The sequence below is a fragment of the Argiope bruennichi genome, chromosome 10 (genome assembly GCF_947563725.1).
Source record: "Argiope bruennichi chromosome 10, qqArgBrue1.1, whole genome shotgun sequence".
NCBI classification, from domain to species: Eukaryota; Metazoa; Arthropoda; class Arachnida; order Araneae; family Araneidae; genus Argiope; species Argiope bruennichi.
This window is the reverse complement of record NC_079160.1, coordinates 86,447,243-86,463,707: the sequence shown is the minus strand read 5'-3', so window position 1 is coordinate 86,463,707 and position 16,465 is coordinate 86,447,243. Positions and strand designations below refer to the sequence as shown.

General features: G+C 39.1%; 1 protein-coding gene across 1 annotated transcript; it reads left to right on the top strand.

The window, feature by feature from the left end:
• Window positions 1-3,044: 3,044 nt before the first annotated feature.
• Window positions 3,045-13,826, top strand: LOC129987640 (uncharacterized). The gene is made up of 4 exons (XM_056095600.1): window positions 3,045-4,815; window positions 4,942-6,569; window positions 7,166-7,263; window positions 12,644-13,826. Exons 1-4 carry the CDS (start codon window positions 3,045-3,047, stop codon window positions 13,824-13,826), a joined length of 4,680 nt encoding a protein of 1,559 aa, XP_055951575.1.
• Window positions 13,827-16,465: the final 2,639 nt, after the last annotated feature.

Genomic DNA, 16,465 nt, shown 5'->3' with positions numbered 1-16,465 from the left:
TCCAGTTTTCTGATGTCGAGCCAATAGATTTTCAAATATTTTCACCTTGGGAAATTCCTCAGTTTTCCTTTTTGAATTGTTTCTCTGAATTTAATAAAGCTACAACTGCCCCAATTATTTTCCAACAACTTTTTAATTTTCATCGTTCACAGTATGCCTCCTATTTTCCAATATTTACTGACGGCTCAAAGTCGGACGGACATGTTGGATGTAGTGTCATCTTTGGAGACGAAATACACAGTTTCCGTATTCATGCATCATTTTCAGTTTTATCTGCGGAGTTGCTGGCGATTTTATGTGCTATACAAAAGATTTCTCTTGCCTCTCAACGACAATTTTGTATTTATACGGACAGTATGAGTTCTTTAGAAGTACTTCATCATTTTAACTTTCATCCGTTCGCTATTAAGATCTTGGGACTCTTGCAGACCCTCCATCATAGGGGCTTTGACATTTTATTTTGTTGGGTCCCTAGTCACGTTGGAATCGTTGGAAATGAGCAGGCCGATCACGCTGCTAAAACTTCATCTACCTTTTTTCATTATGAATTACCTTACTGCGATATTCAAAAATCAATTGCAAAACATATTTTCCTTTTGTGGCAAGAGACATGGAATAAACAAATCCATAATAAACTGCACGTCATTAAGCCTTCTATTTGTATGTGGCCAGCTTTGCCTATGCGTGGCCCTGATGTTAAATTGACACGCCTTCGCATAGGGCATACTCGGTTTACGCATCGACATCTTCTTCTCGGAGAGAGACCACCGGTTTGTTCTCGATGTCATGTCGACCTTAGTGTGAAGCACATTTTAATTGAGTGTCCAAATTTTAACTCCTATCGTATTCGCTTTTTTAATTCAACATCATTGACTCTTCACGACTTAGTAGGTGAAAAACATCACCCTAATATTTTTAACTTTTTGAGTTTTATTAGGTTTTTACATCGGATTTAGCACATTTTATCTTTGTATTCAACATTTAGCCTATCATTCAACTTGTATTTTAATGTTTTATGCACTATTTATAATTATTCCTTTTTAAAATATTATCATATGCTCTCTGTATTTTATTTCCTGCTCAAGTTTTTATGCATGGTTTCATTGTCTTTTCGTCATGCTATATGAAATTGTCTCCATCTTTGAACTTTCTTATTTTAACTGTGTTTTTTTAACTTAACTTTTTGCTTGGCGCAGTATGGCCAGATATGGCTTTTGCGCCATAAAACACCACAAAACCAAACCAAACTCTAACATTCTTCCACCCCTCAGGGGCTCACCTACTATAGGTGAGTACGGGTGTCCCAATCCCGAGGTACCCAGGGATCTATACTCCCTTTAGGTTTACTCTCCTCTGCGCCTTCTACTGTCACCTTTGTTTTTTCTTTCCCTCGAGGGTAGGCGAGGGAGCTCTCCATGAGAAGCTGTCGCCGCTCTGTTTGCTTCCTGCTTCTCATGGACAGCAAATACCCCCACGTGTTTGCCGTGCGTGGCGACCCATTAGACGGGTGATGCACTGTGGTCCCCGGTGTATCAATCGGCTGGTTGCTGGCCACCTGAGTGGTTAGTTAGCTAGGGATCAAGCGAAGGGGCTACTCCTTGGGCTTGGCGTTAAGGGTGGTCACTGTCCCCGGGGGTAGCTCCCAGCGTATAGGTACCGATTAGCACTAGGGTAAGTACCGAGGTTGGAAATATCCAGAGCCGGTGGCTGCCTTCCCTTGTTGGGCTCCGTGGTGGGCGGTGCCGTCGGGCCCGAATCTTTAGCAATGTCATATGGGCAAACCTAAATCTGCTCTCTTCGGTGGGCAACAAAAGTCAGTAAACTCTTTCATCGCACATTTCGATAAATTTTTCATAATCAAACGTAAATCTACAAATGATGAAACATTTCACAATGTGTCACCATTCCTTGTTGAAAAGGCCATTTCAGGAGCTCTTGGTTCAGTCACTTCAACACGTAAACTTCGTTCTGGAGACTTGCTTGTGGAGGTCAATTCCCGCAAGCAGGCTCAGCAGATACTCAAATTGACATCTCTTTCAACAATTGCTGTCAGTGTTAGTCCTCACACAACACTAAATACCTCAAAGGGTGTTATAACATGCGGCGAATTATTTAACGATACATTAGAAAAAATCACTCATGAATTGAAGCCCGAAGGAGTGACACATGTGCGCCGTATATCTATTCGGCGAGATGGGCAACTTCTTCCGACTAAACATTTTATCCTCACTTTTAACAGACCTAAATTGCCAGAACGCGTCAAAGTCGGCTATATGAAATTGGCCGTAAGACCATACATTCCAAATCCTCTCCGCTGTTTCCAGTGTCAACGATTTGGACACTCGAAATCTAACTGCCGCGGGACACTCACTTGCGCCCGCTGTGCAGAGAAAGGTCACGATAGCCAGCAATGCTCCGCTGAAGAAAAATGCGTGAACTGCAAGGGCAATCATTCATCCTTTTCCCGATCTTGCGAACGATGGATATTGGAGAAACAAATCGTCTCTGTGAAATTTAAAGAGGATATACCATACCCTGAGGCTAGACGTAAAGTCATTGCTCAGACACCCACACCTGGATTAACCTATGCTTCAGCTGCAAAAAAAACAATTTTGCATAAATTGTTCCTGTACCAATTGTGCAAAGAATTCTGGTCAGACCAAACTCCCCGAAAACCCATCCGATTCTGATACTGAGAATTCAATAACAAATGTCGAAGAATCTGAAAAAAAAGATACATCCAGACCTAAATCAAAAGCTAACAATTCTCTGAAACTGAGGCTTTCCAAACGTGGCCTTTCTGAAAAAGATATACCACCAGTCTTAAAAAAATCATCTTTGAATAGCTCTGTCGCTCTGGGACTTGCGAGTCAGGGCATTGTCCATAAGGATTTGTCATCCATTTTTGGTGGCAGGCCCAAAAGTCCCGACCTCATTACATTGCATCCATCAGAAGAAGAGGATGAAGATGTGAAAATGAGTTGTGATTTATCAACAACTCAACCTAACGTTCCTACAACTTCTCAAGCGGCAAACTTTTCTTAATGGGTTTTATCCTGTCTTGGAACTGTCGTGGCATTCGGTCGAAATTATTTGAAATCAGAACCATTCTGAATGAATTTCATCCTGCTTGTTTCTGTCTTCAAGAAACTTTCTTGAGGCCAAATATCCCCCTAAAATTACGAGGTTACAATACTGTGCGGAAAGACGCCGATAACCAATCCCATAATTCTGGGGGCGTCTGCATTTTAACCTCCAATTCCGTTCCTAGCACACCTCTCACACTTCATACTGATTTACAGGCTGTAGCAGTTCAAGTGCATCTACGAACACTTGTTACAGTTTGTTGTATTTATTTGCCACCCAATGCTTCAGTCAGACAGCAAGATCTAGATAAGTTAGTGGATCAACTCCCTGCCCCATTTATTTTACTCGGGGATTTTAATGGCCATAGTACCTTGTGGGGTTCTGTTAGTACAAATTCCCGTGGGCTACAAATCGAACGGTTTATCACAAATAATTGCCTATGCCTGCTCAATAATGAAGAAAAAACGTACTTTCACCAATCCACGCGTACTTTCCATAGTTTAGATCTTGCCATATGTTCGCCAGTGCTTTTGCCGGTTCTAAATTTTGCAGTTAAAAATGATCTGCATGATAGTGATCATTTTCCAATTGTAGTTTCCCAAGCTGATAGTGGTAGTGTTATTCAAAGTCCACCTCGATTTTTATTCCAGCGAGCGGATTGGACTGGTTTCACTCAACGAGCAAAAATTACTGAAACTATGATTAACAATGCAGATATCTCGACAGCAGTACAGTGCGTCGTCGACTGCATTATGAAAGCCGCAAACAAAAGTATCCCTAAGTGTTCACCCCGTATACGGAAATTCCGCAGAGCATGGTGGAATCAATCTTGCCATGACAGTTACAAGAAACAGAAGCATCTTTGGAATAAATTTCGCAGGTATCCCACTACGGAAAACCTTGTCGCATTTAAGAGAGCTAAAGCTTATGCACGCCGAATTCGACGGATTAGTCAGAGGGAATCATGGATGAAATACGTTTCATCTATCACATATTCTACGTCTAGTAAAAAATTATGGAGAAAAGTCAAAGCAGCCAATGGAATTTACCCTGAATTTTCACTTCCTGTGTTCAAATCGGGAAATGTAATATCTTCCTCACCTCTGGAAGTTGCTAATATGCTCGGGCGAGCATTTGAAAAAGTCTCCGCTTTTGATTCTTATAGTCCTACATTTCTAGCAACTAAGAATCGAGCGGAAGAAAAATGTTTGAATTTCACGACCCGCAGATATCTTGCATATAATAGTCCTTTTAGGCTGCTTGAGTTAAAAAAAGCTTTGTCTCAGACCCATGATACTAGCCCAGGTCCTGATGGAATCACTTATAATATGCTTCGCCATCTGGATGAAGTCTCACTGTTCAATTTGTTAAAACTGTTTAACAGAATATGGATTGAACAAAAGTTTCCATCAAAATGGCTCGAGGCTATAGTGATTCCAATCCTTAAACCCGGAAAAGATCCTACCAACCCTCTGAATTATAGGCCAATCGCTCTGACTAGTTGTATGTGCAAAACTCTCGAGCGCATGGTCAATGCCCGACTAATGTTTGAATTGGAGAAACAGGAATATATTTCGCCGTTACAGAGTGGCTTCCGACGAGGACGCTCAACTTTTGATAACATCGTCCTTCTGGAAACAGAAATTCGAAATGCCTTTGTTCGCAGGAACCACCTTGTGTCTATCTTTTTCGACATTGAAAAGGCCTATGACCGAACGTGGCGTTATGGTATTCTTCATAAACTTTTTAATTTGGATTTTAGAGGAAATCTTCCAATTTTTATTCGGAACTTTTTAACATCTCGAATTTTTCGTGTACGTGTCGGTAATTTTTATTCTGAACCTTTTATACAAGCGGAAGGAGTACCTCAAGGAAGTGTCCTCAGCGTCACACTATTCATCACTCATTTCAGTGAAATTATTTGTCAGCTTCCTCCATCTGTTCAAGGGACGCTTTATGTGGACGATCTGCAGATTTCAGCTCAAGGCTGTAATATGCGTTTTATTGAACGGCAGTTGCAGAATGCCGTGAACAAATTAGTTTCCTGGTGTGAAAAGAACGGGCACACTCTTTCTCCAGAAAAGAGTCGTTGTGTACATTTCTGCCGTAAGCGAAACATGCATCCAGACCCTGTAATTAATATTCGAGGAAACACCATTCCTGTTGTTGATGATGTGCGATTTTTGGGAATAATTTTTGATAGGAAGCTCACTTTCCTTCCACATGTTCTTCATATTCGGAAGAAGTGTGAAAAATCCTTGAATATCCTAAAAGTTTTGTCTAATACTTCTTGGGGTGCTGATCGCCCATCCCTTCTCCGAATTTATCAGGCCGTCATTTTATCCCGCATTGATTACGGGTGCATGGTGTATGGTTCTGCACGCCCTTCTGTTCTGCTCAGGCTTGATACGGTGCATCATTCTGCACTGAGAATTTGCTCTGGGGCTTTCCGCACATCACCCATAGAAAGCTTATATGCTATCTGCAATCAAATGCCTCTAGGTCTGCGACGTCAGAAATTAACAGCACAATATTATTTCCGAATACAATCGGTTCCGAAACATCCTGTTAGTCACTTGTCTCTCCCGAGTGGTCTTCGGAGACTATATGATGCACGGCCCTCTCACATTCTTCCGTTTAGTGAGAGAGTAAAAATTCTACTGAATGATTCGGGACTTACTGATACTACAATTCAACCTATTAATTTCTTTTCTTTCCCACCTTGGGATACTCCAAATTTCTCATTTTTGAACCCATTTACGGGATTTGACAAATCCGCAACAGCCCCTATTATCTTTCAGAAGCTTTTTAAAGATCATCGCAGTCAGTATTATTCGTACACAGAAGTATTTACTGATGGGTCAAAATCTAATAGTCATGTTGGTAGTGGTGTTGTTTTACCCACTCAGACATACAGCTATAATTTACCCACATCATTCTCTGTTTTGACTGCTGAATTGGTTGCAATAATATACGCCCTTGAAGTGATTTCAACTTCTTGTACACGCACCTTTTGCATCTACACTGACAGCAAGAGTGCTTTGGAATCTCTTTCCAATTTTAGTTATTTAATGCATCCGGTTGCTTTGGAAATCCTGGTTTTTCTTCAATCCCTTGAAAACAAAGGGTTCGAAATTCTATTCTGCTGGGTTCCGAGCCATGTCGGAATACCGGGAAATGAGAGGGCTGATGCTGCAGCAAAAGCGGCAAGCTCTCTTCTTCACCGAGAACTTCCACATAGCGATGCAAAGACATTTTTTGCACGCCATGTCAGCATGTTGTGGCAACGATCTTGGGATCAGCAGATTTCCAATAAGCTATATTCTATCCAACCAATGATTCGCTTATGGCCTACCATCCCTGTGCGTGGGCTTGATGTAAAATTAATTCGGCTCCGCATCGGTCATACCCGCTTCAGTCACAAACACCTTTTATTTGGTGAACCACATCCAACATGTACGACATGCCAGACAGTCTTAAGTGTACGTCATATTTTAATCGATTGTCCTGCTTTTAATCATCATCGGTTACGGTTTTTTAATGCAGTTTCTATAGACATGCGTGATCTACTGGGTGAGAAACCTCACTCTAATATTTTTAAATTTCTACAGACAATTGGTTTGTTGCATTTTATTTAAGTTTTGTACAGATTGTAATCTTTATTTCGAGTGTCGGTAATTAATGAAATTCTACTTTTTTCTTGAATGTTTATTAAAAACTTTTTTAATGCAACGGCTTGCGATTAGAATTTTTAATCTTGTCTAGTTTTTAATCATAATAACTTTCTTTGAAATCTTCGCAATGCTTCTTACCATTTGATTGGCGCAGCATAACCAAAATTGGTTTTTGCGCCATAAAACCTCAAACACTCACTAACATTCTTCCATTTTGTGAGAGAGTTAAATTACTCCTAAATGATTCGGAACTCCGTGATATGAGTATTCAGACACTTGATTTATTTTCATTTCCTCCTTGGGATATCCCTCGGTTTTCCTTTATAAACCCTTTTCATGGTTTTGAAAAGTCAACAACGGCCCCTGTTATTTTTCAAAAACTTTTTTGTTCTCATTGCTGTCAGTATTCAAAGTATTTGCCTATTTTCACGGATGGTTCCAAGACGGACGACCATGTTGGTTGTGGTATTGTTTTCCACATGGAAACATTCGGTTACACTCTGTATGCATCCTTTTCTGTTCTATCTGCTGAGTTGATGGCAATTTTTTATGCTTTACAGAAAGTTTCTCTCTGCTCCGAACGCAATTTTTGTATTTATACCGACAGCATGAGTTCCTTGGAAACACTTTCCCATTTTCACATTCGAATTCATCCAATTGCCTTGGAAATCTTGTGTCTTTTAAAGACACTTCAAAATAGAGGTTATGAAATATTATTCTGCTGGATTCCAGGTCATGTTGGTATAGCGGGAAATGAACTGGCGGACAATGCTGCAAAAACAGCCACCTTGTTCATGCAACGTGAAATACCTTCTTCCGACGCGAAGAATGTTTTCACAAAACATATTTATTCACTATGGGAAAAATCATGGAGCCAACAGACAAATAATAAATTACACTGTATAAAACCCTTTATTAAATCATGGCCTTGTCTCCCAGTGCGTGAGCTCGATGTCAAACTGACTCGACTCCGCATTGGTCACACTCGCTTAACGCATAAATATCTTTTTTTAGGCGATCGAGCTCCTTTTTGCTCCAAATGCCAAGTTATTTTAACAGTTATTCATATTTTAATAGAATGTCCTGATTTTAATTCTCACCGTTTACATTTTTTTAACTCCTTGTCACTGAACATGCGAACGCTATTGGGAGAAAATCCTCACGAAAACATTTTTAAATTCTTGAAAGCAATTGGTTTTTACCATTTTATCTGAATCTCCATATTTGCCTGACGCATCATTGAATTGATCCAGAGTTTTATCATTGAATTTTTGAACCTTTTTTTACTGACGGCTGTTTAGATTTTCATACTTTTGTTTCTTTTTGACCATATGCATGGCGCAGCATGGCCTTTTTTGGCTCTTGTGCCAATAAAATCTACAATCCAATCCAATCCAATCCAAAATTTAATGAAAGAAAAAAAAAACTTGGAATTGATTGAAACAGAAAGATTAAACATATAAGTAAAAATGGCAGTAACGAAATTTTGGAAATATGGAATTCGATTCCAGACATTTTTAACTGTTTGAAGAAGCTGGCTCACGCTATTTTAAACATATTTTCATCTGCCAATGCCTGCGAGTCATTATTTTCACAGATTAATAACATTAAACTCGCTTAGAAACCGTTTGGCAGATGACTCCAATTCAGCATGCATTCTGTTAAAAGTAACATCTTGCAATCCTAATATATTTGTTATCTAATCTGCAACAACAGAAGTCACACTAATGTTGCTTTAATTTGAATTACATGTATATCTAAAACACTTACTACTATATAGTGCAAAATGTTTTTTCTCGTAATAAATAAAGAGTTTTAAGTTAATATTATTTTCCCAATAATCACAAGTCAAAATTATTTGACATGTCTATACCTCATTAAACATTTCTTTAGAAAAAATGGCACGTTGATCTATAAAGGTTCGCCACCCCTGGTATATACAAATAGTAGAAGCTAAAGTCTATTGAGGAAAAAAAAAAACCCAAAAAAACGAAAGTAATGTAATTCAAAATATTGACTATTCAAAGGTAAATAAGTAAACGGCAATAATTTTGAAAAAACTGGAAGTTACAAATTTTAAGAGCAAAATTCAATTATTTTTGTTCTTTGATGTTTAGAATAAAAATTAACCATGACTTTCATGTTACTTAAATATTTTTTGGGTATTTCATCAGGCTGAGTATTCTATAATCAGATGACGGAATACCTGTAGTATACAATTCAAGAACGAAAAGAACGCCGCCTTTTAAATTATTCAAAAAAAAAAAAAATGCTTTTCGAAAATTGCCAGAGAATTGATATATTTATTGATTCTTTGATTCACTGTAAAAACTGAAAAACCTCAATTAATGTAAACAATAATAGTTTATTATACATACTGCAATAATATTTTCCATGACTATTCGTTGTTTGCAAGTTTTTTTTTTTTTTTTTTTAATTTGTACAAAGAAAATGTATTTCAAAATGAAATTCCGCAAAAGTGCGGAGGGTTTTACAATCCGTTGCTGAACAGTATATCACATTTCTGTTTAGATATTTTGATTCTACTTTCTACTGATATACTAATACTAGTTTGATACTAATAATTTGATTGAAAACTGCACTTGTAGTCACAAAATCCCATACTAAATTTGATATATTTAAGTCATTGGTTTTTGAATGATGGTGCAATCATGTTTCTGAAAGCACAGACCAACAGACAATCAACTCCTTGTTGGATTTGTCTCAAAATTTGATATATGTCTACACTATAGACTTTAAATCCGTGTGCCGAATTTTATCTGTCTAGATCTCTTTATTCGGTAGTTATAGTGTTAACTTGTAATTCAAACAACCGGCAGCCCTTGAACGATTTTTACTAAGAACGATTTTGGCGTAAAGACCGTATATTAAATTTGAACCGTATAGCTCCAAGTGTTTTTGAGTTTCCTTTTTCATAGTCTTCTATTCGAGACGGACATTTTCCAAAAACGTGTTTTTCGAATACAGGGAGGTCTAAAACGTGGAGATTTGACAAAATATCGAATTAGAATTTTTTGATGATTACTACACTTTTTCTATACTATGTATAAGAGAAAGTAAAAATCACAAATAAGTGATCATTTGTGGCAATTGATAAAATTTTCTTCGGCTATCTTTGCTATTTGCGCATGTCTGAGGAACTGTTAATACTTATATAAAGATCCCGAAAGAGTCCATTTGTCTTGATTTCTCCCCTATTCTAACTGGTTGAGAGACCATATTATGTCTTGTACTTTAGAGCTTTAATTCTAATTAAGTGTTAACTATGATAAATTAAGTGCTTAGTTAATTATTTTTCCTTGAGTTAATAGGTATTGATTCCAAGCGATTATGGCTAACTCTAAACTGGTGACGAAAACTCATTGCTATAGACATATTCTTAATGTTTTAATATTTTACGTTTTTATACTTTTGCTAATAAATCTATTTTAATATGGCCAGATGTCAAACCCTATTCTTGCCGCAGTATGGCTAAGGATGGCTCCTGCGCCAAAAAGAAACTAAACCTATACTGGTGACGAACATGATTTTTGCTTTTCGTATCTTTTGCCAGTGCTGTATGAACTCGGTCTTCAAGCCTGCTCCATTTAATCTGAAAATGTAAGTTTTCTTTGATTATTGGAAGCTGGTAATAATTTCGCAATCTCTTGGGTTTTTCTGATTTTTCATATGTTTACCTTTTGAATTCTGAATCTTTCCATTTTAAACAGCTTTAGTATATTCAACATTTTTGACGGTCGAATCGAATCTTTTTACTCGCATCGTATTTGACTGATGCAAAAGCTAGTGTTAGATTGGCTAAGATATCAATTATAGAGACTCCTTTTTTGAAAGAAAAAAAAAATCGGAGCCACGGTGTTTTTTTAAATGGAAAGCCTATTTCATGCTACCAAAATAATGATTGGCAGTATAAATAATATTATTGTAGATTTAAAGAATCTTCCCGCAATCCACCTTAACAAGATCGGCGTAAGACGTCGAGAGGGAGGTTAAAGAAACTCATTCTAGATCTATAAAGCTGAGATTTTTGCTACGAGATTTAGATCTTGGTGACTAAAAAGAATTGGCAATAATTTTTCAAAATAAAGAATCTCACTGAACGGTGACTTCTTTGTGGAAATAACTTCTCACTGTTTTTACCCAGCAAATCCTATATAATTCGGATTTTAGTTTTCTTATTGGCCATATGTATGACACCTTATAGCTTTTTATGACTCTTGTGCATTAAAACTAATAATCCAATTCAATCCTATCTAGTTTGAAATTATTACCCATTTAAGAATTGGTCATACTATGCTTGCATGTAAGCATTTGTTGTTGGAGGAGCCCACCCTTCGTACAATATACCAATGCCTTTTGTCAGTTCGGCACATTCTTACAGAGTGCCCACGTTTTAATTCTCGACGAATTCAATGTTTTCATTCTCCTCACTTTATTTTAAAAGCTATCCATCATGAAGTGCGCCATCCTCAACTTTTTACCTTTTTGAAAATAATTGGTTTCTTTTAGACCTTATATGAGTATTGCTCATTCTCTTTTAATGCTTCAAATCTATACTACAGTTGTTTTTTAAAAAATATCTAGGATAGAATTGAGCGGTGATTTTGATTCTTTTAAAATGCGCCTTTTTATGAACCATATGTTTGCATATACCTTATAGTTGGCGCTGCACAGTCAGAAAGGGTTTTAGTGCCAATAAACTCAAACCGTATCTAGTTTGACTGAGGATATCGATTCTCTTTTGAATGTAGCCAATAAGGTCTATGAGGTATGTGTAACCTGCTATTGAAATTTCTATAACTTCTGAAATATTCTAGTTTATTCACATTGTGGTCTCAAATTGATTCGTTACGAGAAAAGATTGAGCTAAATGCAAGCTCAAGCCAAAACAAGTAATTTATAAAAAAGATTTGTTGATCTTTTCCCCGATCGGGGATTTATTGATTCTTGCTCGTCACCTAGTTGTGGATTTGGCGTGTGTTGGCACCGCAAGAAGGGCAGGCAGAAAACTCAAGCGCGCCAAGCTTTTCGGAAAACATGCTAGTCTGTTAATGATGGCAGCTGCAGATGGTTTCATGCATCAATCTTTAAACGGCAGTATATTTTATGAGGTAACCTTCACAATGGCGAGAAGCTATTGTGATTCTTTATTAAAACTTGGCAAGGAATCTTCCAATCCTCTGAACTACCGACCAATTGCTTTAACGAGTTGCCTTTGCAAAATTTTTTGAGCGAATGGCCAATGCTCGGCTCCCCCTCAGGGGCTCACCTACTATAGGTGAGTACGGGTGTCCCAATCCCGAGGTACCCAGGGATCTTTACTCCCTTTAGGTTTACTCTCCTCTGCGCCTTCTGCTGTCGCCTTTGTTTTTTCTTTCCCTCGAGGGTAGGCGAGGGAGCTCTCCATGAGAAGCTGTTGCCGCTCTGTTTGCTTCCTGCTTCTCATGGACAGCAAATACCCCCACGTGTTTGCCGTGCGTGGCGACCCATTAGACGGGCGGTGCACTGTGGTCCCCGGTGTATCAATCGGCTGGTAGGTAGTCATCTTAGTGGCTAGTCTGCTAGGGATCAAGCGAAGGGGTTACTCCTTGGGCTTGGCGTTAAGGGTGGTCACTGTCCCCGGGGGTAACTCCGAGCGTATAGGTTCCGGCTAGCGCTAGGGTAAGCGCCGAGGCTGGGATTGGCCAGAGCCGGTGGCTGCCTTCCCTTGTTGGACTCCATGGTGGGTGGTGCCGTCGGGGCCCGAAGCCCCATCAATATCGTATGGGCAAAAAAAACCATTCTCCCTTCAGTGGGCGTCAAATGTTACCGAATCAAATGCAAACCATTTCACATTTCGATACATTTTTTACCATTAAAAGGGTTTCCGATTCCAAAGATACTTTTCACTCGGTATCACCATTTCTTGTACAAAAAGCCATAGTAGCAACCGTCGGTGATGTTGCAGGTATACGTAAACTGCGTTCTGGGGACTTGCTTATAGAAGTTAATTCTAAGAAGCAAGCGCAGCAAATAACCAAACTAAAAGCATTAGCTACAATACCAGTTACTGTTTCCCCTCACTCTTCCTTAAATTATTCAAAAGGTGTCATAACCTGTGGAGAGCTGTACAATGTTTCTCTGGAAGAAATATCTAAAGGATTTCAACAGCAAGGAGTTACTCAAGTACGCCGCATAACCATTCGGCGGGATGGGCAACTCATTAATACAAAACATCTCATCCTCACTTTCCATTCGCCTAAACTGCCTGAATTTGTAAAAGCCGGATATCTGAAATTACCTGTTAGAGCATATATACCCAATCCCTTAAGATGTTTCCAATGTCAACGTTTCGGCCACTCCAAAGCTAATTGCCGCGGGACAGTAACTTGTGCCCGATGTGCTGAAAAGGGTCATGAAAGCCAGGAGTGCACTGCGCCAGAAAAGTGCGTCAATTGTGGTGAAGATCATGCTTCCTTTTCGAGACTTTGCAAACGTTGGACTCTCGAGAAACAAATAACCACTCTTAAGTTCAAAGAAAACATTACATATCCTGAAGCTAGACGTAAAATACTAGCTCAAACACCTACGCCTGGTTTAACCTATGCTTCTGTGGTACAGAAACAGTTTTGTGTAAACTGTTCTTGTCCGAATTGTGTAAAATCTGCCACACACACAAAAACACTTGAAAAATCAACTGATTCAGAAACAGAGCATTCCACAAACAATGAAATTGAATTATCGAAACTTGACAAACCTAAAAGAAATAAAACAAAATCTGGAAAGCATTTGAAATTACAACTCTCAAAACGCGGTCTTTCTCCACAGGATATTAGAACAAAACTTAGAAAATCAACCTTGCGCAATTCGGTTGCTTTGGGACTCGCAAATCAAGGTGCAGTCCACAAAGACCTAACGTCCATTTTTGGTGGCACATCCAAAAATGTAGACCTAATCGCACTTCATCCATCTGAAGAAGAGGATGAAGAACTTAAAATGAGTTGCGATGCTTCGCAACTTCTCAACACTGTTCCTAATCCTTTACTTGAAGCAAAAGTTACTTAATGGGTACCTTCGTTTCATGGAATTGTCGTGGCCTTCGGTCCAAATTGAATGACATTAAGACCATCCTTAACAACTTTCATCCTATCTGTTTTGGTGTTCAGGAGACCTTCTTGACACCTAATATCCCCATCAAAATACGCGGTTATAACTGTGCTCGTAAAGATGCAGAAACAGCATCTCATCCTTCTGGTGGAGTTTGTATTTTCACGTCGAATTTATATCCGAGTACACCTCTCCTATTACACACTTCTCTGCAGGCTGTGGCTGTTCAGGTTCATACACGAATTTTGGTCACAGTCTGCTACATTTACTTACCGCCTCATGATGTCATTCGTCAGCAAGATCTTGATAACCTTGTGGACCAACTTCCTTCTCCATTTATTATACTTGGAGATTTTAACGGCCATAGTACGTTGTGGGGTTCGGAAAGTACAAATTCTCGTGGGCAACAGATAGAACAGTTTATTTCTAACAATTGTCTCTGTTTGCTCAATAATGATGAGAAGACGTACTTCCATGAACCCACACGTAGCTTCCATAGCCTTGATCTAGCTATGTGCTCTCCTGAACTCTTGCCGGTATTGAACTTTGCAGTTAACAAAGATCTACATAATAGTGACCATTTCCCTATTATTGTCTCCCATGCTGATAGCGGCGGTGCGACTCTCTGTCCTCCGCGTTTTCTATTCCAGCGGGCAGACTGGGATACTTTCACTCAATTGGCAGATATCACAGAGACCATGGTCAGTACTTTCGACATTACGGAAGCAATGCAACTTGTTATTGACACCATATTAAACGCCGCAAATGCCACCATTCCAAAGACCTCCCCACGTCTCAGAAAATTTCGCAGACCGTGGTGGAATGAGGCTTGTCGCGACAGCCACAAGCAGCAGAAAAAACTATGGAACATCTTTCGGAGGTACCCGACAACTGAAAATCTCATTTCTTTTAAAAGAGCCAAAGCGCTAGCTCGTCGCATTCGTCGTCAGAGTCAGAGGGAATCCTGGATTAAATTCGTATCGTCTATTACATCATCGACCTCTAGCAAACAGTTGTGGAAAAAAGTAAAGGCTGCTAATGGTATTTATTGTGAATCTTCCATTCCTGTTTTAAATACAGGAAGTGGGATACATTCTGCTCCATTAGAAGTAGCCAATATCCTGGGCCAAGCATTTGCACAAGTTTCCGCAATAGATTCTTATGGTCCTGAGTTTCTGGCGATTAAGAATCCCGCGGAACGGTTGCCTCTGCATTTTAATGACCGTCGCAAGTTTTCATACAACTGTAAATTTAAAATGTTTGAACTCGTAAAGGCCTTATCTAAATCTCATGACACCAGTCCAGGACCAGATGGGATTACATACAACATGCTCCGTCATTTGAATACCACTTCCCTTTCCAACCTGTTATTATTATTTAACAGAATCTGGACCGAGCAGAAGTACCCTTCACAATGGCGCGAAGCTATTGTTATCCCAATCCTAAAACCCGGCAAAGAACCATCCAATCCTATGAACTACCGACCAATAGCTTTGACGAGCTGTCTCTGTAAAACCTTAGAACGTATGGTCAATGCTCGTTTGATTTTCGAATTAGAAAAACAAGGATGTATCTCTCAGTTGCAGAGTGGTTTCCGTAGGGGACGGTCTACTGTTGACAACCTCGTCCTTCTGGAAACGCAAATCCGCAATGCATTTGTGAGGCGAAATCACCTTGTATCTATTTTTTTTGATATAGAGAAAGCGTACGACCGTACGTGGCGTCACGGCATACTCTCAACGCTTTTTAAATATGGTTTTAGAGGAAATTTACCGATATTTTTAAAAAACTTTTTATCTTGTCGAACGTTTAAAGTTCGCATTGGTAACGTCTATTCAAATGATTTTATTCAAACTGAAGGTGTCCCGCAGGGTAGCATTCTTAGTGTTACTCTTTTTATTGTCCATTTTAGCCAAATAATTAATGTTTTACCTCCATCTATTCAAGGCACATTATACGTGGATGATCTCCAGATCTCTTGCCAAGGGAGCAATATGCACCTGATAGAGCGACAACTGCAGGTTGCTGTAAACAAACTTGTAAATTGGTGCAATGAAAATGGACATACGATTTCTCCAGAGAAAAGTAAATGCGTCCATTTTTGTAGGAAACGGGGTATTCATTTAGATCCCAAAGTTCAGATTCATAGTGCTACCATCCCTGTGGTAAATGAAATAAAGTTTTTGGGGATAATATTTGACCGTAAGCTCACTTTCCTTCCGCATGTCCTACATTTGCGGAAGAGGTGTGATAGGTCATTAAATATTCTCAAGGTACTGTCCAGAACCACTTGGGGAGCAGATCGAACTTCCTTGCTTAGAATTTATCAAGCAGTGACTTTATCCCGTATAGATTACGGAAGTATGGTGTATGGCTCTGCTCGTCCTACGGTTTTACGTAGACTTGATACCATACATCATTCTGCTTTGAGAATTAGCTTAGGAGCATTTCGCACCTCGCCTGTGAATAGTCTGTATGTTCTCTGCCATCATCTACCACTAAGTTTACGGCGTGAAAAATTATCTGCCCAATATTATCTCCGAGCACTGTCTGTCCCGAAGCATCCTGTGTGTTCTTTGACATTTCCGGTTAGTCTT